Source organism: Mizuhopecten yessoensis, unplaced genomic scaffold, assembly GCF_002113885.1.
Source record: "Mizuhopecten yessoensis strain PY_sf001 unplaced genomic scaffold, ASM211388v2 scaffold357, whole genome shotgun sequence".
Lineage (NCBI taxonomy): Eukaryota > Metazoa > Mollusca > Bivalvia > Pectinida > Pectinidae > Mizuhopecten > Mizuhopecten yessoensis.
Window position 1 is genome coordinate 665,299 of NW_018403506.1, and position 24,355 is coordinate 689,653.

Consider the following 24,355-nt stretch of genomic DNA (forward strand, 5'->3'; position numbering starts at 1 on the left):
CTACAACTCATTCATAACGCACATATACATGTAGCACACTGAATTTACAAGAAGTTATCTTGAGATGTTACATGTAAGATTATAGTTCTATAAATTATAAAAGTTATATTACATCTATATTTACTGATATTTGTACACATGTAATATTGAACATATGATGTAAATCTTATCTTGGCTCAGTATTTATTGGTACGGAGGTTACTTAATAAATATACAAAGAGTACAATAAAATACATTCATCAATACATTACTATAAGTTTAAAATAGAAAACTGTACCTATTTGTGGAACAGGGCCATTTGAAGTCGTACGGAATTATCCGAGGTTATTACATGTACTCGTAATTTCTGTATGACAAAGATACACGTATATATAAAATACAAGTAAAATGACGCAGTATATATATACCGTACAGCTAATGACGAATCAAGAATTAACTAGTATGATCGTATCTATTAATTTGACAATATAAATGGAAACAGATGATTTAGAATTAGAAGTATTAATTAGTGTAAGTTAGTGAATTTCTTACCAGTGTCCTGTCTTGTCTGCTTCGTCAAGACGTCATGTAGTCTCTGATAAATATCGCGCCAAAAGCCACCGGTCACACAAAGAAAACAAAGAAGCCCTTGACCATTGGCTAACCCAAGAGGTGACAACGGGATAATTTACAAAACTGACCAATGATAAAAATATATATAACCAAACCAATCCAAGAGGCCAAAATAAGGAACTAACTATACCACAATATGAAGATCGCTATTACTATATCAGAACATATGTATATACCGTAATATCATAAATATAGATATCACAAATATCGTCTCTGCCACAAAAAAATGAAAAAGATTAATTAAACTAAATAGAATCACCAGCAGTGTTCCGAGTGTAAAAATGCAACATCAATTAAGCCAGACCAGGATTTTTAACCCTGTGTGTACAATTGATCATTATTATACTGTTACTCTTACCAACTAAACTATCGGTTCAACGGTAGTACCCTATAGTTGAGCAACAGTTATAGCCAAGACAAAATTAAGGGGACATTATTCTATGTACAAGTAACTGCAGTGGAACTCTCTAGTGTTTTGACTGCAGTGGGACAGGAATCCTTAAACAAAGTTGCTGCTGCTGTTTTACACACTGCTTTAACCCTGTCACCCCTAAGCAACTTTAGTAGACTCTACCATGCATTGATCTAGATGAGTCCATTAATATTATGGTCTGCAGTGGTGAAAGGGTTAATTTGTGAAGGTGTATACCATATTTGGGGTACAATATTTTTTGCTCTTTTGATCTAAATCAGTTCTTGGTTAGTTTGTATAGTATCTAGGAAATCTACCAGTGGGGTGTATTTTATTTATGAGTACAATCACGTTGTCAGTGTCCATTTTACCAAACCTCTGGCTAATAATTATAAAGAGATAGAAGAAAAATGACCAACCATGCATTACATACATATGGGAATTATTACTCAATCAAAAAACAGAGTTGTACGTTGTAAATGATAAAATTATAATAAGAATTGTCGAAATCCAGGTTATCAGAATCAAGAAATTATTACCCAATCGAAAAGCAGATCTAGTTGTACGTTGTAAATGATGAAATTATAATAAGAATTATCAAAATCCAGATTATCAGAATGAAGATTGCCATGAATATCACAGAATAGATTATTGCCAGAATTATCACTATATATACCAACGATAACAGATTGTATTAACAATAGTGCAAAGTCCATGAATGACTTCAATTAACTTATTGATTTTAAAACGGGCAAGCCATTGGCTGTACGTTATAATTTGATAATCTTACGAATTAAGAGAATTTGATGGTTACGTTTCGGTGTTAATGGTTGGCAATGACTACACTAAAGATATCACCTTATTGTCGGTCCGACTCTGTGAGTAAAATCAATGTGACATTGGCAAGGGTTGCTTCTGGTGATGCGATCGGTGCTGACTCATGGCATTGTGACATTCCAGTAACCGTCTCCGTCCTGTTTCTCCACAGTTGTCCCCGCCGTGCTAGCTCCTCGGAATGTATGACAAACGGCTCTATACCAAACAAGTTTCATCGAAAAAATTCTGAATATTCTAAATTTTTGATACTATGAGCTTTTCTTGTAATGTTTGGCTGTATTGCACTTACTCTTTATATAAATGCATAATACTTGCAACTGGCATGTCAGAAATATTTGGTAATTGTGTATTTTGTATTTTGTATGTATACTGTTTTGCTTTGGATTTCATCGAGATCTTGATACTTGATTCTCACCTGTTTCAAATTTGAACCCTAGCATTACCAAGTTTGAATTGGTACTTTGTACGTCTTGTTGAAATTTGTATCCCTCGAGCTCCCATCTATTACTTTAGTGCCTCCTCCAATAGTGTTTTTTTTCTGAAATTCCAAATTTAAATTGGTGTCTTCTCGATCTGCCCACCTTAGAATATGTTGTACCTTCTATACTTTGAGTTGTACCTGCTCTATTTTGAGTTGTACCTGCTCTATTTTGAGTTGTACCTGCTCTATTTTGAGTTGTATTTGTCCTGATTGAGGTTGTACCTGTCCTTGTTTTCAGTTGTATTTGCCTTAACTTAACCCTTTCACCACTGTAGACCATAATGGACTCATCCAGATCAATGTATGATAGAGTCTACTAAGTTACCTTGGGGTGAAAGGGTTAAGGGCAAATATTACCTGCCCTGATTCGAATTGGTATACCTTCTCCACAGCGTCTAATTTTGTACCTCCCTGCCTGGTAGGTACAGAAATGTTCCGTCCCTAGATGAAACTGTGTCAATTTATTCCTGACTGAGTAATAAACAAAAATCAATAACACAGGGCACTATTGATTGTCTGGAGACCCCAGTAGACCCTAGCAGACCTTACCAATTCCTCGCTCTGTCTGTATTATTCATCCCTACAAAAACCAATAGTGACAAAATAGCTTGATCACATCATTGGTCTCCAAAACCTGATACATTTCATAAAATTTCTGGCATTTTTTTAACCACTTGTGTGCAAATATAGGAATAATTATGATGAAAATTATGTGCGTTGTTTTTGAAAGAAGTAATGATTAATTTTTATTGACGATGTTGTCATTTGTTTTGGAGGCTGTTTATAGGATATTTTGTAGCGACCGTACCGAGAGCCGGTATATTGATCAGTTTTGCCGTATAACAGCAGTTTCCTTTCCTATTGATTTTTAATGTATGAACACTTGCTGCTGCAGCAGTAGACATTCTCTCATCAACAACCAATCAGAGCCTTGGACACAGTATCTGCAGAGTGGCTTTGTATTCTGTTTGTCATAATGCCGACATAAGTCTTTAAAGGGATTTTTTGGGAATGAGCGCTGTTCCTGCGCAGGAGGAAGAATGGTAAGTCCCTATCTACTTTCTGACGATATTTTTCCTAGTTTTGACTGTAAAATGACCGTGGTTTAGCGATGGAGGATATTGAATTGTGGTATACAACTAACACTTGTTGTACAGATGACATGATGAGTTGACCTAATGTAGGCTCATTATGTATGCCGGTGAAGAAGACCACGAAAAAGACCGGTCTTTTTCCTCCCAAGTTTCATATCGTTTCTGTACAGAAACCAGTCAAGCATTTAGATACTTTTTCTAACGGTTTTTGCCATTGAAATGAATCTGCAGAAATTTTCTCGTTTCTTTTGTAATAATATCTAGCTTTCACCATCAACCAACATTTCGCACATATTTTGGAAAAATCAATATCAGTATGAATGCTAGCATGCCAAATGTGAATGGAGGGCTAGCTACAGTATATATGAATACAGGCATGTTGTTTGTATTTGTATGGGTGTTTGGTGTGTTTGTGCTATTGTTATATACTAAATAGACTTGACATTTCATTCACAACAGCTGTGGACAGACACAGAGTTAAATGCCCAGTTATATATGTAGAAGATGACGGGCCATTTTGATAGCTCCTATGAAAAGGCTGTCCAGTAATGATTTTGATTACCTTGTTTCGTGATACATTACATGTTGTTTACCCCGAGGGTAGTCATTACTCGTAAGATATTTACGATGGAATGTAGAGAGATTTAAAATGGAGTTATTACTGGTACGGTTTCTGATGGGTTTTTTATTGATTGAATATTGGAAAAATAATCAATAGATGCTTATGAATCAGATTATTAGGTTTGATGGGCAAATGAACGATTTAAACTCCAGGTAAACATTGATTGTAGTTCACGGATCAGTAATGTGGCAAATATACATTTGCAAAGGACCTTGACCTTGACGACGCAATTTTATTGTGAATCTATCACTTCCCATCTGATAAGTGAACTTTCAGTTCCCATTTGACATGTGAAGCATTTAGTTCCCATTTGACATGTGAAGCATACATATTATGACTTACTGTCTCATTTGATGTGAAGCATTTAGTCCTAGCTCATCTGTTTTGTGAAACATCCCTATGACAAGAGAAATCCAGTCATTAATTGTGAAGCACTGAGTCTCCATGTTTGATATGTGAAACATTGAGTCTCCATGTTTGATATGTGAAGCAATGACTATCAATGTTTGATTTGTGAAGCATTGAGTCCCCATGTTTGATTTGTGAAGTATTGAGTCTCCATGGTTGATTCATGAAGCATTGAGTCTCCATGTTTGATATGTGAAGCAATGAGTATCCATGTTTGATTTGTGAAGCATTGAGTCTCCATGTTTGATTTGTGAAGTATTGAGTCTCCATGGTTGATTCATGAAGCATTGAGTCTCCATGGTTGATATGTGAAGCAATGAGTCTCCATGTTTGATTTGTGAAGCATTGAGTCTCCATGGTTGATATGTGAAGCATTGAGTCTCAATGTTTGATTTGTAAAGCAATGAGTCTCCATGTTTGATTTGTGAAGCATTGAGTCTCCATGGTTGATATGTGAAGCATTGAGTCTCCATGTTTGATTTGTGAAGCATTGAGTCTCTCTGTTTGATTTGTGAAGCATTGAGTCTCCCTGTTTGATTTGGGAAGCAATGTGTCTCCATGTTTGATTTGTGAAGCATTGAGTCTCCATATTTGATATGTGAAGCAATGAGTCTCCATGATTGATATGTGAAGCATTGAGTCTCCTTGTTTGATTTGTGAAGCATTGAGTCTCCTTGTTTGATTTGTGAAGCATTGAGTCTCCCTGTTTGATTTGTGAAGCATTGAGTCTCCATGGCTGATTCGTGAAGCAATGAGTCTCCATGTTTGATATGTGAAGCATTGAGTCTCCCTGTTTGATTTGTGAAGCATTGAGTCTCCATGGTTGATTCATGAAGCATTGAGTCTCCATGGTTGATATGTGAAGCATCGAGTCTCTCCATGGTTGATTCGTGAAGCATTGAGTCTCCATGGTTGATATGTGAAGCATTGAGTCTCCATGTTTGATTTGTGAAGCATTGAGTCTCCATGTTTTATTTGTGAAGCATTGAGTCTCCATGGTTGATTCATGAAGCATTGAGTCTCCATGGTTGATTTGAGAAGCATTGAGTCTCCATGGTTGATTTGAGAAGCATTGAGTCTCCATGGTTGATTTGAGAAGCATTGAGTCTCCATGGTTGATTCATGAAGCATTGAGTCCCCATGGTTGATTTGAGAAGCATTGAGTCTCCATGGTTGATATGTGAAGCATTGAGTCTCCATGTTTGATTTGTGAAGTATTGAGTCTCCATGGTTGATTTGTGAAGCATTGAGTCTCCATGGTTGATTCGTGAAGCATTGAGTCTCCATGGTTGATATGTGATATGAAACATCCTTAAATAATTACTAAGACATTCATCATCTAATTTAGGGATCTTTAACTGATGATGCATGCTGTAGATAAAAAAAAAATCATTTCATAAATTTTGTGCAGAAAGGATAGTTATGCAATGAAAATTTACTGTTAGGTCTAAAATCTACGCTTTAAAATTTGTATAAATCTCGCCAATCCTCCCCTTACCCACAACTCTCGGGGGATCGACCTCTGTAATTGATTTAATGAGTTTGGTTAACAAGTATATGCAGGTACTTACATAACTAACGTTGTGACACTTTGTTGCTGTCTGGCCCTACAGTGGTAGTGAGAACATCTCCAGAGATTCCCAGAGTCATGTCTTGGTTCCCAATAATTCGTTAATATTGATCTGACTCGGGGATGAATCACTAATATTGAATCAAGTCAATAACAGCGGAGCAAGGGTCTGTGGTTGACTCGGCACGCTTCCATAGTCTGTAAACCTCGTTTTGACAGTGTTTACCCTTTCATCCCTATGTAACTTTAGTAGACTCTACCATGCACTGATATGGATGAGTCCATTATGGTCTACAGTGGAAGAAAGGGTTAAAACTCAATTAAAGATTTTGATTTTCTGATTATTTTTTCTTTCTATCTTTCATGATAGTTGTTCATTAGTGTGAGCAATTTTAATGTTCCAGAAATGTTATTTTAATGAAGATAAATGTGATCAGACTATAGCGCTAACTCCATTTAATTAACGTCATTCTGATCTTTGAATCTTTTGGGAATTTTAAGGTAAAAGTTATTGTCATGGGTGTAATACTATGAGACTTGCTCCTTCAAGGAATGCGGGAAATAAGATAGAATGTTTTGCTGAACCTCTGGGTGCATTTATCTCATAGGTCACACATGCATTTGCTCCTCTTTAAATAAAAAGTGGGAACGTTTTAAAACTGATTCTTTTTCAGATTTTTCTAGCTCTTTTTTCGTTTAAAAGTTTTTGTTTGGGCCCTCATGATCATTTTGACACCGTTATAGATATGTAATGACGAAACTTTTATTAAATCAACCTATAACCCATAGACGATTTTGCCTTGTACCAAAATTAAGTCACTATATTGGTCCTATCAAGGTTAGAGGTGAAGGAGCTAAATTTTCAGGAAAAGCTTTCTTTTGTCTGAAAAAAGAATGATGATTTAACATTTAAAGACATTTTGAAACTTGGATAAATATTTGCATCATTGACAGACAGACAACGTGCAGTAATGAGTTCCTTTGGTTGGTCATATTAAGGTCAAAGGTCATGTAAATGCTAAATTTTCAATAAGCGGTGTACATGTCTGTCCAGGACAGAGCTTTCATTTTGTTCAATATCTTGAAGAAACTTCAAATGTATCTGCACTACTACCTACAAGGTGTGTAATGAACTTGACTTTTATTTCAAGGTTAAAGCTTTGTGGAAAAAAGAGATGCATGTCTTTTCATCAAAAACCAATATTTAGTTAACCCTTTCACCCCTATGAAACTGCAGTAAACTCTGCCATGCATTGATCTAGATAAGTCCTTTATGGTCTTCAGTGGTGAAAGGTTAACCATTGTCAGACCCCTGTGTTTGGTAATTGACACTTGACAGACCTCTGTGTCTATTATTAACCCTTGACAGATACATCCCTCTCTATAGTAGATCTATAGCTAGTATGTTGTTAATTTACCTACCAGATCCTTATGTGTAGTATTTATCTTTTACCAACCCTTTTGTGTATATTATATATCTTCGACAAACCCCTGTGTGTATATTATCTACCTTTGACAAACCCCTGTGTGTATATTATCTACCTATGACAAACCCCTCTGTGAGTAATTGCCATCAACAGATCCAATATGTACTTTGCCATTAGTTTATTGATCACCTNCCCCCTCCCCACCGCCACCTTCTAACAGAATTATTGTGGGTGACTCACCTGTCTGAGACGCCACTTATTACCTGGGGAGTACCTGGGGAGACCTGACATCTGTCGTCAATGTAGACAAAGCACGGGTGAACCGAACCATTCATGTCTGTGAAACAGGTATTGATCTTACAGCAATGAGAAACAGGTAAAAGCCATATTGTTGTGTCTCGCTGTGTTAAACAGGTGCTTTTAAATGCAGAGCCAATATCAATAACACCCATTCACAGCATTGTCTCCATCCGTCCTCTGCCATCCTTTCCCATCCTCTCCTGTCCTCTCCCATCCTCTCCCGTCCTTTCCTGTCCTCTCCCATCCTCTCCTGTCCTCTCCTGTCCTCTCCCATCCTCTCCCATCCTCTCTTGTCCTCTCCCATCTTCTCCCGTCCTCTCCCGTCCTCTCCCGTCCTTTCCCATCCTTTCCCGTCATCTCCTATCCTCTCCCGTCCTCTCCCGTCCTGTCCCGTCCTGTCCCGCCCACTCCCGTCCTGTCCCGTCCTCTCCCATCCTCTCCCGTCCTCCCCCATCCTCTCCCGTCCTTTCCTGTCCTCTCCCATCCTCTCCCGTCCTCTCCCATCCTCTCCATCTCATAGGGATGTAGAAATATAGATAGAGCCGAGGACGTCTTCAGTGAAAACTTGATATCGCATACTTAGTACTGTTTCAGCCAATATCAGATGTCACATTGCATGTGACTTGAACCATAGGCCATGCAGCTCTTCTGTTATCCAGTTTGTTAATTTTTCATTAAACTTTGAATGCATGTTTCATTAGTTAATTGCAGATAACAATTAATTAATTGCAGATAACAATTAATTAATTGCATCTTAATCATGCAATCCAATAAACGACCAATCAATTTTATCAAAATTTGCATTTGACAGGGTTTGTTGTTATGTCATGGAAATGTAACTTTTGATCTGGTACCTTATAGAATTTTAAAGCTTCTTTTAAACAACAAACATACTTAGCACCAGTTATCAGAAATAAATATGTTTGGTATCTCTGTTTATCTGGTCAGATTTCTGACTGCAGCTGAATACTGAGTAATATGAAAAAACCTTATTAGAAGGGGCGGGATACTGTACTGCTAAGAAAAAGTCTAGATGCATCCCTGATGCTGGTTGAGGGATTATACTGTACATGAAAAGGTAAACTCTAGATGCATCCCTGATGATGGTGGAGGGGTTATACTGTACATGTAAAGGTAAACTCTAGATGCATCCCTGATGCTGGTGGAGGGGTTATACTGTACATGTCAGCGTAAACTCCAGATGCATCCCTGATGCTGGTGGAGGGGTTATACTGTACATGTACTGTAAATGATAACTCTAGATGCATCCCTGATGCTGGTGGAGGGGTTATACTGTACATGTACTGTAGAGGATAACTCTAGATGCATCCCTGATGTTGGTGGAGGGATTATACTGTACATGTACTGTAGAGGATAACTCTAGATTCATCCCTGATGTTGGTGGAGGGATTATACTGTACATGTATTGTAAAGGAAAATTTTGGATGCATCTCTGATACTAGACTGGCCACCGTCTCTAGAATATTAAATAATTAAGATTTTTTTTTAACTCTAATAATTTTGATCACTAGGATGTCTGATCCTAAGTTCTAAACTAGGGGGAGATAAGCTAGTAATAAAATGCAGTCCAGAAATTCTTCATAAAAACTTGGGGGCTGGTGGCCAGTCTACTCTGATACTGGTGAAGGGGTTATACTGTACATGTACTATAAAGCATAACTCTAGAAGCATCCCTGATGCTGGTGGAGGGGTTTTAGTGTACATGTATTGTAAAGGATAACTCTAGATGCATCCCTGATCCTGGTGGAGGGGTTATACTGTACATATATTGTAAAGAAATGTAAAAGATGTTCCCTGATGCTTTCGGATGGTACATGTACATGGACTGAAAAGGAAATTTTAATGCATCCTGAAATATGGTATTCTTAGGTTATGCAGTTGGTCAACTGCTAAATTATACAGGAGATCCAAATGATCTGTTGAAAGACATAAATGCTGGCAATAAAACCTAGATTTCTGGTCTGACCAATTGGTGGTGGGTGACTTGACAGCTAGCTAGGTGAACAGATGAATGCAACAAGAATCTTTCCTTGAAAGAGACAGAGAAATGGCATCACATACACCTGCAGGAAGCAAGCTTCTTCAGAAGAAAAATATAGTGAATAAATGATAAACAAAGTCCAGTAAGGCCAGAGTGAATTATTTTCCCGTAATCTTTAAATCCTGAATTATCACATTTTCTACCATAATATACACAAGCATATGTTTATTATATCTATTCTACCTCATCAAACATTAATGAAATGCTTTTGTGTGTACCTCATTGCCTATGAGGCAATATGATGTACATCTGTAGGTAATCTAATTCATTGACTTATTTATAGATGTTTTTTTCGCCTGCAATCAACATTTGTCACACGATGCCTCATTTTCATTCAACTGACAAGCCAAACACAGCTGATTTCGTATGGTTTCTTGATGCTGTTACCAATGGTTGAATTCTGCCAGTTGAATGTGGATACATGTGGAAATGTCTATTGGGGGAAATAGAACAAGAAAGCATCTATTGGTCAATAACACATTTTGTGACTTAGCAGTTCTCTACAGTAATCCTTTAGAATAGCAACTTCAAATTACTTGATAACTTACATTTAACCCTTTCACCACTGTATACGTAGACCATAATGGACTCATCCAGATCAATGCATGGTAGAGTCTACTAAAGTTGCATAGGACTGAAATGGTTAAAGACTATTTAATTAAAAATGATTATTGCTAAATAGATTTTCAATAATCCTAACTGATTAATATTACTAAATAGATTTTCAATAATCTTAACTGATTAAATGTACATATACATGACTGTCAATTGCTCGCACAATATTTGTTACTGGTAATTGAACCAAATCAAGTCCTTAATTTGAAGACTTTAGTTACGTTGACATGAAATTAGCTAAGAATTACTAAAAATGCATTTATAAATTATTTAATATTCGCCATAAAATAACCATATGTGGTAGGTAGACTTCTAATTTATTATTATGACAGAGGACAACATTTCTAATATTGACATTTCTGTCAACATCTTAAGAATCAGGTCTGAAAATTTGACTTATTGTACAATTAAGCTAACAAGGCTTTATGAACTGTAACACAATGCCAGTAAGAGTTTTGCTTTGGAATTAAAAGAAAACTTTTAAAAAACATCATTTGTTGAATATTTTACTTGATTCTAAAACCTTATGGTACCAAAATGTTATTAAAAATTGATTTTTTTTTAGCATTGTAAAGATAGCCATACATTTTATGTGGATTTTATTTTTATTTTACATGACTTTGAGGCCATGCAGTATTTGTGTAGAATTAAAATTCTCCAAGTAATCCAATCAAGTCCCTGTGTTGTATAGTGCATGATGTCACTTCCTATTTGACCTGATGGCAAGCCCCTGTGGTATTTGTTTTGGATTCCAGCACCCTGCAAAGTTTGTGTATCCATACAGGTCCCTGTTGGGTACAGCACAGAATGACACTTTATAGTCATTATGTATATATATACATATCTGGGATCCTGCCCCACCCTGGCTATCTGCCCATCAGATAGCCCAGCAGTACAGTACATGGGGGACACAGATGGTGCCATTATGGGAATTAGGGGAGGTGTAAGGTTTTGAACATCACAGTAGGCAGATCCCCCAATCTGATGCTGAGTTTCCTTGATGTGCTTTGGAGGGGATGAGGAGGAGGGAGGAAGGGGGTGGGGGTCAGGAAGGGGGGTCTGGGAGGGGGAATGGAAAGAGAAGGAGTTAGTGATGGGGAGGGGGTGAAGGGGGAATGCCTGATGCTATTTTTATGGGTACATTCTAACACATACAAGATTACTCACTATACACATGTGTAGTAGTAGCATGGCTGCTTAAGAACACAAACACTAACGCTCACAAGCATTTTCGTAGACAGGGTACAGTAGTAGAGAGGCTCAATTACCTAGGCGACCCATCTTTTTATTCTGTCAGAGAGCCAACCATCTTGTCCAAAGAAGTCACCCACAGACATATTTATTTCCTCAGGGGCTTGTACTGTTTATTTATTCCGGGGCTGTTTTGTAAATGGTGTGTGCTGTAAAAACATCGGGAGGCCAGCGAAAGCATCAGGTTGTGAAGTGTCCACCCCAAGTCTGTAGTAGTACTCCGAATAGTACACCGCTATAGACTAGCCAAATGTTGCTAACACTGGAATCCTTCGCAACATTTCACTGAACTTGTTAGATTTATATTGTTGGATTCTATCAACACCAAACGCTTGTGTGGTTGCCCCCAGCTGACACTAACACGATGCTCAAGAAATGGAGAATGTCCTGGGTAAGTTTTTTTGGCACCTGGCTCATGGTCTTAGCAGGTTAATGGTTAATTTACATCCCTTCCCTGAAGACCAATAACTCACCGAGTGTGGCCTCCCTATTTTCTTCACACTTTTTTCTCCTTGCTGATTAGCAGAGAAAGAGATCAGAGGAACAAATGATTTTCCTCACTCTAATTTCCAGAAATACGGTTTGAGTTTGGTATACAGACTGAAAATCCATTGGTATACCGCGATCTCAAACTTGCTCCGTAAACATTCTTGTATTTATCTTCGGACCTTTTCACCCGAATTATTCACACACAAACCATCAGGGATTTATATATATATCCGAAATATACAAAACCTAACTAAAGGCGTGTGCAGTAACGTATCTTTAGTGGGCTGTTTTTTTTGCAAATTGTTAAAAAGATTTGCACAAAAATCATCAAGTGACGGAGATATAGTCCGTATACACAAATTGTCTGTCTATGTATTCAGAAAGGTATCGTCTCGGGTTTTTTGCAAGTCTTTAAAAATCCTCACTAGAATCATTAGGGATTTAGGTTTGGCACATCTTCCGTGAGTAATATTCCGGAGACCTGAGGCAGTTTCCTCGGGAGTACGTATATCTTTTCCTCATCGTCTGAACCTCTTGGAAAGTTTTGTAAGGAGTAAATTTGTGGGAATCTGGTGATTATGACTTTCGGGGTGTTACCTGAACCAAGCTGGATCAACGTTTAGGAAAGTTGTATTTTATCAACAAAACATACGAATACAAGAGGATGTATATATGTGTGTAAAATTTAATGGTCTCTGATGAGCCGTGCACCGAAAACCATACAGCAGGGGGTCCATTATTCTAACTCACTTAAATGGAATCCGGAACTAGATGAGAATATCTGCCTGTTCGTTTGGAATCGTCTGTGTGCGGAACAAGTGGTGTTTGAAATGAGCATTCGTCGTACAAAATAGGAAAAACTTTGATGAACGTACCTGCGCTGTGGATGAAAAGTTAGCGTGTATGAAATAGCTTCTTCCGAATAACTTTCTATTTTTGAAGTGGAGATATCTCGAACTATTTTTAATTCTGATCTTCCGACAAATATATACCTGTGTTTAAATGTTGGTATACAGATTGTAAACAGAATTTCGTTGATGAATATCTGGGTTTGTTCAGCAGCATGTAGATTTGTACTGTACATGTGTTAAGACAGACGTTTTTGCTACCTGATATTATACATGGGACACCTGGCCCGTTAGGGATGTGCATCTTTCAATGATTCCGATATATTGGATACAACTTTACGTGATAGGCAACTGCTGTGTTCCATAACGGCCCTCGCTGGTTTTCAACCTCAAGTATGATTCAAGAAAAAACTTTTAGCTATATACTTGATATTGTGTATTGGGTTTGAACAACGCATTCTCACAAACACTCAGCCACTGAATCTTGGATAATGATGTGTTGATATAAATATAGGCACATCTATCTTTGTACAAGCTTTTGAGGTTGACAATATTACAGGAAATTTTCGAAATGGAAATGTGAAGTAATGAAATTCTTTTGATATTTCAAAAAGAAGATAAAGGAATTTTATTTAATTATCTCGCAGAATCTCCGATACTCATCATGTGCTATGTAGTATATTTTGTTGTGGGATAATTTTTCACAAAATTTCATATGTCGCTTGAGTGTGGAACTGTTACAAATCTGTGAGGATCAATGCAGCGGAAATGTCATGCCAGTTCTTGATGTACGTACTTGATCCAGATTGTCAGGTGTTTTCTTGTACCATTGGATATATATGAAATTATAGACATCTTTTAAAAAAAACTGTTTGTGTATATATATATCTATCTGGGTCAGGAGGTGAGATTGTACAAAATTCTGGCAGATATTTGATATTGAAAACGGATATGGAGTGAAGATCCCAGGAGTTCCGGTCCCATTTGTGGATACTTAGTGCTGGCTGATATAACATTGTAACTATGGTAATGTGATGAGGCACACAGCAGCTGATTACTGGGATGTTATCTGATAAGGGAGCTGACAGAGACCCCTAAATTGGATTTAAAAGGGATTAATATCCTTTGGGGATTGTTTTGAGTGGACAGAAAATCTTTCTGCTGACCAGACAACAGAGGGCTGACCTTGAAACCACATGGGGGAATGTCCAGTGTTCCATATGTGTCCAGCTACAAATTTTTATCAGACTGCCTCAGGGACTGAAGAAACTTGAAAGGCACCGTGCATACTGACCATGTCTAATAGTCTGGGTCCAGATGTTTATACTGTCTTACCTTGGTATCAAACCACTTCATGAGATGGATTAAGTCATTTTATACCAGATTCAATAAATCTTCAGTATTTCCAGACAAACAGTTCTGAAAAACTTTTTGAAGATTAAAATCCCAGACACATCATAAGAACTTCCCATTAAACTGAGAAAATATTTTAAAAAGTGATTTCAGTGGGTTTGGACGGAATGCCCTATTGAAGAGATGATGGGGTTTGGACACTTGTCTCGGGAATGTCTGGTGTCCAGTTATTGCCTGGCTAATTGACCAGATTAACCACTGACCAGTAACTGTTGTTTATTTGTTTACCTGGAGAATTGACGGAGCAGACAGATAGGATAATCACATTCTGTTCTGTTTGTGTGGAATGGGTAATCTCCTTGGTAACAAGGAGAACTCTTCGGTAATTGCCCTCTATAACAATGGCTTCCTTAGAAACCGAGCATGAATTTTCATGGTGCTTTAAAAATGTCTTATTTAGTAACTTCAATAACATAAAATTTCTTAAGCAATAGCCAAAGCATGACTCTAAAAATGAAAACAATAAAACGATAAAAATCCTTTGAATTTGTGGCAAAAGAGAATTAATTGATAATGCAATAATCAACTCATTCACCCCTATAGACACATTTGAGCTCTTCCAATTCTGGGGTTGAAATAGTTCATTATGAAATTTCAGGGGTGAATGAGTTTAAATAACTCTGAGACATCTAGGGAATTTCCACAGATGATGTTGTTTATTCTTTGATTATTTCAATGAGCAAGGTGGAATAAAATGTCCTGTCAGTGTTACATAATGTCTTTGTATAGCCAGTATTGTACATCCTCATTAATATATAATTAAAATAACACTGTTTGGAATGCCAATATTTTGCAATATACAGCCCCGACCAATCCAGTTGTCCTTCTTAACTATCCAACCTTTACTTAATATACAGTCGAGAACGCTTTACTGTGATAATCACTAATTTTTCGCTGGGTTTTTAATTTCGTTGATTTCGTAGGTACTCTTCATCTGTGAACTGTGAATTCATAGGTCCATAGGTTCATAGGTCATACATATAGTAAAACTATAAAACTGTTCACCGTTTGAGGGGGTACTCATGACCCACAAATTAATGAACACCAAAATTGTGAATTTTCTGGGGGGGAACCCTGAAATTTGGGCCTAATGAAAATAAAGGATTTAACAGTATCTAAGCACTATTAATCCAGTTTTACTGCAGTAGCTATCCAGCCATCACTGGTTCTGTGGACCCACTATCAAGCATACATTTATCCAGTTGTCCCACTATCTTGGCCCAATAATCCTATTATCTAGACCCATGAATTCAATTTGTCCGACTGTGCAGCCACCACTAATCCAGTTGTCCCATGCCACTATATATGCAGCCACCACTAATCCAGGAATCCAGTTATCCCATGCCAATGCCAATGTGCAGCCACCACTAATCCAGTTGTCCCATGCCACTATGCAGCCACTAATAATCCAGTTGTCTCATGCCACTATGCAGTCACCAATAATCCAGTTGTCCCATGCCACTATACAGCCACAACAAATTCAGTTGTCTCATGCCACTATGCAGCCACTAATAATCCAGTTGTCTCATGCCACTATGCAGCCACTAATAATCCAGTTGTCTCATGCCACTATACAGCCACCACTAATCCAGTTGTCTCATGCCACTAAACAGCCACCACTTATCCAGTTGTCTGATGCTATAAGGCAGTCACCACTAATCCAGTTGTCTCATGTCACTATACAGCCACCACTAATCCAGTTGTCCCATGCCACTATGTATAGTCACCAATTTACTGGTTGTCGCATCATGCAGTTGTCTCCATATTACCTTAGATTTTTGGAGCATGCAAAACCCCAACCAACTGATTTAACCATTATGAAGCCCCACTAATCCAGTTGTCCCACTTTGAGCCGGTGTTTTGGGGGACAAATTGGCCTTTTTCCAAACAAAATATCCCAGTAAGTTAGCCATGTCATAATCCAACCGCTTTTTCTGACTACAAATGTGACTTGATGAACAAAGCTCCATTGATTAGCCTGTAAATGTATGTGTGATTTCATTGGGATAACCCTATAGATTAAAAAAAACGTTCTTCAACCAAAGGCAAAACCATCTACAATTTTACTACTGGGTACTGTTACTTAACCACCAAGGCTAAGCAAATATTTTGTTTATACAACTGTATGAATTACAAGGATTTGGCTGTGTGGAAAAAAAAAAAAAAAGCAAAAAAACAACCCATTTCTGCTCTGAATAGTGTAAAATGATAGATAATTTTTACATAACTGATGAAGGATACGTGATGTGCTGATTTGTGATCTGTTGATAAATGGCGTTCCTTAAAATCCCAGGGTGGTGTTCTTGAGAAACTTACGTTGAATTTCCCTCAATACCAACTCAATTCATCTCCCACCATATGAAGCTGACCATATAGAGATTCAGTGGTTGACTCATTCACCCCTTAGACACATTTGAACTCTTCCAATTCTAAGGTTGGAATAGTTCATTATGAATTTCAGGGGTGAATGAGTTTAATTTTTAGTAGGCAAAAATGTAACATTCAATTCATTTTTAATACTTTTATGTCTTAAAGAAATGTGGACATTCTCACCCTGAACACAAATCAATGATCCGGCATGACGTCAGTTTCATTATATATTTGTGAAGTAATTTTTCAAAAGTCATCTTCCCAAATTCATAGGAAAATGAGTTTGGTAACATATGGGTACGTAGGTTCATTAAGTTTAATTTCAGTACAAGTAGAAAAACAAGATTTTCGTATAATTTATTTCTTTTTCAGTTAAGTTATTTAATTGGTCCAGACAAGACAGGAATGCCGGTGTTTGACAGCCTTAAAATCTTTCCTGTATAATATGCTAACTTGTTTTGACCAAAGTTTTCCTATTTTAATTACAGAGCGACGGAAACACAGTTTTTCTGCGTGCAGCAAGGGACGGAAATCTTCAGGATGTACTAGAATACCTGAAGGGCAGCACTGACATCAACACCAGCAATCCGGTAAGTTACACAAACGGCGGCGTAAAATTGCATGTACCATGAACGAAAAAAAAACATTCTGAAGGTACTGACTTTGTATTCCAAAAGTGCAACCATTATTCTCAAAGATATAAACAGTAACCAGTAAACTAGTGGTACAGATTTTGGTATAGCAAAAAACTCTAAAGATACAACTAGTAATGCAGTGTTTACAACCACCAGTTGTAGGTAACACTAATAACACTAGGGATACAATTAGTTATGCAGTATGTTCAACTGACAACTTTAGGTACAACCAATAACTACCTTTAATACACCACAAGTTATGCATTATTTACAACTGACAACTGGAGGTACAACTAACTACCTTTAATACACCACAAGTTATGCATTATTTACAACTGACAACTGGAGGTACAACTAATTACCCTAAATACACCACAAGTTATGCATTATTTACAACTGACAACTGGAGGTACAACTAATTATCCTTAATACACCACAAGTTATGCATTATTTACAACTGACAACTGGAGGTACAGCTAACAAAGATACAACCAATAATGCAGTATTTACGACCACTAGTTGTAGGTACAACTAACAACAGGAGGTACAACTAACTACCTTTAATACACCACAAGTTATGCATTATTTACAACTGACAACTGGAGGTACAGCTAACAAAGATACAACCAATAATGCAGTATTTACGACCACTAGTTGTAGGTACAACTAACAACAGGAGGTACAACTAACTACCTTTAATACACCACAAGTTATGCATTATTTACAACTGACAACTGGAGGTACAACTAATTACCCTAAATACACCACAAGTTATGCATTATTTACAACTGACAACTGGAGGTACAACTAATTATCCTTAAGACACCACAAGTTATGCATTATTTACAACTGACAACTGGAGGTACAGCTAACAAAGATACAACCAATAATGCAGTATTTACGACTACTAGTTGTAGGTACAACTAACAACAGGAGTTACAACTAACTACCTTTAATACACCACAAGTTATGCATTATTTACAACTGACAACTGGAGGTACAACTATTTACCCTTAATACACCACAAGTTATGCTTTATTTACAACTGACAACTGGAGGTACAACTAGTTACCCTTAATACACCACAAGTTATGCATTATTTACAACTGACGACTGGAGGTACAACTAATTAACCTTAATACACCACAAGTTATGCATTATTTACAACTGACAACTGGAGGTACAGCTAACAAAGATACAAGCAATAATGCAGTATTTACGACCACTAGTTGTAGGTATAAATAATAACACTAGGGATACAACTAGTTATGCAGTATGTTCAACTGACAACTGGAGGTACAACTAATTATCCTTAAGACACCACAAGTTATGCATTATTTACCACTGACAACTAGATGTACAACTAATTAATCTTTAAGACACAACCAAAAAGACAGAACATACAACTTGTAACATTAATGATAATAATTGTAGCGTCACTTTTCATACAACTATATTATCCTGTGATCTTTGGAGAGATGTTCATGATAATCTAATTAAAATCTAATCATAATTATATAAGCAGTAAAGATTGAAAAGTTCCAAATCCATTCTCCAGTCTCCGTATCACACAGTGGGCCTCATCAACTAATTTGATTCTTATTAAGCCTACTACATTTATATATAGCTAACAAAATCAACTCTTCTCCTAGTCTTCATGAATCACAGTTCTTTGAACAAAATTACAGTGAGAGTGAAATTGACTTCTAAATAAAAGAGAATTGAAATGTATTTGAGGTGTCAGGCTGTTGATTTGAGAACAAGATTTGGTTATAGAAATAACAATTTCCGTGGCTAGATTTTCGGTGTATTCAGCTTTTTGTTTGCAGCATTATGTAAACCAAATCTACTTTACATAATCTGAAACCAGTAAATAGAATTCAAATATAACACACACACACATTGTGCATAACACACACACACATTGTGCATAACACACAGTAGATTCATTTTGTGGATTGGTTTCTCAGCGATCTCCTCAATAAACAACACTACATGTGCGATATCACAAACAAAATCTGCCAAATATTTTCCCGAATTAGTCCAAATTATTGATGTGCATTGTGGTTCACAGTTAGGCTGGGATCGTTATAGTCTGCGTCTCCTCATTCCGCAGAGCTTTAGAGAACAAAGTACCGTTCTCATTAGTTTTATTGAGTAATACTTACGTCTCTGTTTGATCTGGGGCCTGGAATCTTTCTGATTTTCGGGAGTACTGTTGGGGGAAACTTAAGTGTTTATTCCGCCTACAGCTTTTGTTGTTGTGTGTACAGTATGTGATACTGTAAGGTATATAATGACAAACATTTCTCATTCAGGCATTGTGTACTTCCCAGGAAATGAAATGGAATTTTATAAATAAAATAATTTTATTAAAAGTGTTAAGATAAAGATAATTTTTTTTTTTATAGTTCTGTCCATGAATTATTATTTTGAAACCTCATCAGTAAAAAGTGATGTTAGGAAATTCAGAATTTAAAAAAATATGTTGATGAAAATTTTACGTTAAGTTGTCTGAAAGCGAACCATACTTAGGAAGATATTGTCCCTGATGTATGTTTGATTTCATACAAACAAAGCTTGATCATTTTTGCATCACATTTAAACCTTTTTCTGTCAAATACATTTGTAAGAACAGAATCATTAACAACAAAACAATCATATTAAAGTATCTGGTGATAAAAAATAAGATAATTAAAACTAACAGAATTTTTTATTCTGAGGAAAAAAATATCTTTGAAAATTTGATTTTGATTTTGAAAGCTGACAATGCTTTGAAACAACTTTGTCCTGGGTTTGTGATGGTAACCTTCAGGATAGAATTGTAAGCGGAGGCTTTCACCACTGTTGCTATCTATAACTCAGAAAATTGTTTGTACAGGATTTTTTTCCCCCTGTTGGTGTAGATATAAATAGAAGTCCGCAACATCTGCCATCTATAAGTACCTGCTTAGCCTTGTTCAACATCAGATGTGGGAAAGTCTTGTCCAATTATCAACCAGCTTTCTTATTCGGAATTTTTCTTATTCAATGTTGTTGAATGAAAATGAGGACATACAAATGTATATTCAGCAGGTCCTTGGTATATATATGTAAAATGCAGCGAAGTTGAATTTGTTTCCAGCAATATTTCTGAAACAATTTTGTTTAAAAAGAGCTTTTCTGTCCCCTAAAATTTCAAAAGGTTTTGCTGTATGTAAATTATATTCCTTATTCAAATAATGATGGCCAAAATGCAATTTTTCCTGTGCCAGTGGTATATTTGTCTAGTGTTGTTCAAGCCAAAAGTCAAAAGTCAGTCCTGTAGTGTAACTGAAGCTAGCACATAATCTCAACAGTTGTTTTAGCCTGTGTGTGTATTTGTGTATGTCTATGAGCCGAGATAAAATGCCAGCATAGAGTCGGTCAACCACACAAACACATGCATCCCTACATAATTCCACTGATGATTTCATTGCTAGCTGCCTGTTCCAGTCTCCAATCAATATATTGATCCAGCTATGTTAGAAAACCTCTGGGTCACTTGTGTGTTTGATGACTCGGCCTCTACAACATAGGAAAATGGATTACATCAATACAAACCAATCAATATCAGGCAGAGCGAAATTGACATCATCAATGTCACTAATGAGCTTGGTCATATGCAAAACAGTAGTGATACAATATGCAAATGAGCTCATGTTTCCTGTTGTGAGACAAGGCATGCAAATAAATAAATCATGGCAGAATTGTACTTGAGTAAATGTCAATCGGCAGATCAATTGTGGGATTGTGTGTGGAATGGTTGCATAATGAATTATGCAAATAAGGAAAGGTCATGTGAAATCAAACATTACATCATGGCTAGGATATATATATATATAGCTGTTTCTCTAGAGAAAATAATATATTACAATTATAGTTGTAGTTGTGATTCATTCTGATGTCAAATTTCGGATATTTAAAAAAAAAATGTTGCATTAAGGATTCCCGTTCCACTGACAAAAACTAACTACCCATTGGAAATTGTATAAAAAAACTAAGTGGGTCTAGACCGGGATTCTAACCCAGGACCTCAGATTGCTATGGCCTAACCGATTGAGCTACCTGGTCAATGGAAGTGTTCTGACCGTACGGTCTACAGTTATGTCCAAATGGAAGTTAAGGGGAGATTAAATTACTGCAATTAGAAGATAAAACCCAGTGCAGTGGGACAGGGATCCTTCAACAATCTACAAACGATACGATGTTCTGCCTTGTAGTAAAATTTTCTGAACAGTGTAATTCATCTTTCTTCACAATCTACAGCTCATTTTAAGATAAAAAAAATTATTATGATAAATTATATACATACATTAAAAAGTGGACACTGATGTGTGTTCCACTTGTCTTGATGAGTAGTTTTTTGGCAATTAAATGTTGAACAGGTATAAAGGTAACTCAGGTGTTTTATTCATTGGCAGACATTTCTTAGTTTATGTTTTCCATTCAAATTTAAGCTGCCATGGTACACTACACTTGTGTTTCGATATAACAACACGTATATATACATGTAACACAACATATATAAATAAAATGAAAAATGTTAGCTTCAAACTTTTTAATTTTAAAGTGACTCAAGACTCAAGGGCTCTTGCAATATCTTGATGAAGTTGGCATCACACTGTCTCAAAAAGTCTGAATTTGCAAAATATTAGTAGTCCACTTATCTTTGTGCGTCTGATATTTCTGTCTTTACTTTGTCCTCTTAGCGTTGCTGGTTTATTAACTGCATTGATACACGTCACTGAAAATGTGTTCACACTTTCGATTCTAAGCTTGCTAGAGCATCAGTCATTGACTGATGTCGTAAGTGTTCGTGAACATTTTCATTTTGCTGGTTTATTAACTGAATTTAAGCACGGCACTGAAAATGTGTTCACACTTTTCACACAATTCCAAGTTTGCCAAAGCAACGGAAGTAGACTGTCCACCATAAGTGTTTGTGAAAATCATTTTCTTATCGCTGATTTATAAGAGCAGAGATAACAAATCAAAGGGAGTGTTGCACTGAACCTTTAGCTTAAATGACAAGCAATTAATGTCCGATTATGGCATATCATAAATTCATAAAAATATACATTCTGAATTGATTTAAATGTAAACTATTGTGATACAATCGCATCTTTGTGAATTGTGACGTTTCTATTCAAATTGTAGCGGATTTGTTCAATGAAGTTGAATTTTAGTTTGTTCTTGACCTTTGACCCGTAAATTGTATTGTTTTGTTACAGAATGGGTTGAACGCCCTACATCTAGCGTCCAAGGAGGGGCACATCAACATCGTAACAGAACTCCTAAAGCGCGGAGCTAATGTTGAAGCCGCCACAAAGGTAAGACACTGTGCACTGTAATAGGAAAACGTTCCTGGTATTAAATCAATGGTCAGTCCTCACCTTAACAATATTGAAATCGAGGAAAATCTCCAGTCATATCACTTTCTATTGGGAATGGCGGATTTCGAATGAAATAAAAAAGTTAACATAATTTTATTTTTGTTTTCGAAATGTCTCGGATGTGTTTCTGTGAAGTTGTTAAATTCTAATTCTAAAATCTTCATTTTCTATATATCATATTTGAAGAAATAACAACACAATTTTTTTCTCTCTTAAAAATGTAATATTTATTTGCTGATGTCTTTGCACTGTTGATGCTTAATATTATTACTCTGGAAAAGTTGCGCTATAAGACCTAAGTTTTAAAATTGCATACCATTTACAGAAAGGGAATACAGCCCTTCACATCTCATCCTTGGCGGGCCATGAGGAAATCGTCAAGCTTCTCGTTGTCAGCGAGGCCAAAGTCAACGTTCAAGCTCAGGTATGAACTAAGGTTTTAAGGTCAGAGGTCAAGTTTTACACAAAGTAACAAACCAACATCATATTTCAGGGCTCAGTCCTAGGCCCTCGGTACAAACGGTTATCGTAACAGTAATATCATTTCTAAAGCCTCTGACTTCTTGTCTGCATATAGGACATTTTACTTTTATTGAACAGTCTTAAACTCTGGCAACTCATTCACCCCTGAAGACACATGTGAACTCTTCCAATTCAAAGGTTGGAATAGTTCATTGTGAAATTTCTGGGGTGATTAATTGTATTTTATAATGAATAAGCCTGAATAACATCTGACCTCTTTTTTTGTGTCCACAGATGGGTTTCACTCCTCTGTACATGGCAGCCCAAGAGGGTCACTCAGAGGTGGTCAAGTATCTGCTGGCCAGCGGAGCTAACCAGAGTCTGGCCACAGCTGTAAGTTCTAATGTTCAATCTGCAACTGACCAATGCTAAAAACCAGCCACATAATATCACAAACGAAATACCATAAGCATTGGGTCGATTGAAGGAAGTTTGATGGCTCATAGATGGCAGGTTAATTAAGTCTTTCAATAGCTGAAAATTATTCAAACAGAAATTTTTACTCTTTGCAAAACTTTAAGAAAAGCATTGTTGCAATTTATTTATTCACTTTTCATGTTGTGAGAAAATTGGGTAGCCGAAACAGCTTTGAACTTGTATTAATAATAATATTTTTCTATGCAATTGCTTACAGCCTTGAACTTTTGTCCTCCATTTTCTGAAGTTTGCATATTGTATTTGTCCATACATGAATGATCACAAATATCATTAAGTGTTCTAATATTTGGTAATTGTTTGCAGGATGGATTCACTCCCCTGGCTGTAGCTCTTCAGCAGGGACACGAGCGTGTGGTTAGCTGTCTTCTAGAACACGACACAAAGGGACGTGTCCGTCTACCAGCATTGCACATCGCCGCAAAGAAGGACGACATCAAATCGGCAGCCCTTCTCCTGCAAAATGAACAGAACGATGTGGACTCCGTAACCAAGGTAAAATTTTGTTCTACTTTTCTTTACTTTTTCACCCAACCGT

The 24,355-nt window shown here is 36.7% G+C and overlaps 1 protein-coding gene across 1 annotated transcript in view; it reads left to right on the forward strand.

The window, feature by feature from the left end:
* The window catches only part of LOC110446561 (titin-like), a 210,776-nt gene that overhangs the window by 31,661 nt on the left and 154,760 nt on the right, over positions 1–24,355 (forward strand). Inside the window, exons 2-6 of the mRNA XM_021491768.1 lie at positions 17,300–17,401; positions 22,699–22,797; positions 23,186–23,284; positions 23,617–23,715; positions 24,124–24,312. Coding sequence (XP_021347443.1) covers positions 17,300–17,401; positions 22,699–22,797; positions 23,186–23,284; positions 23,617–23,715; positions 24,124–24,312 — 588 coding nt within the window. The remainder of the gene's footprint in view (positions 1–17,299; positions 17,402–22,698; positions 22,798–23,185; positions 23,285–23,616; positions 23,716–24,123; positions 24,313–24,355) is intronic.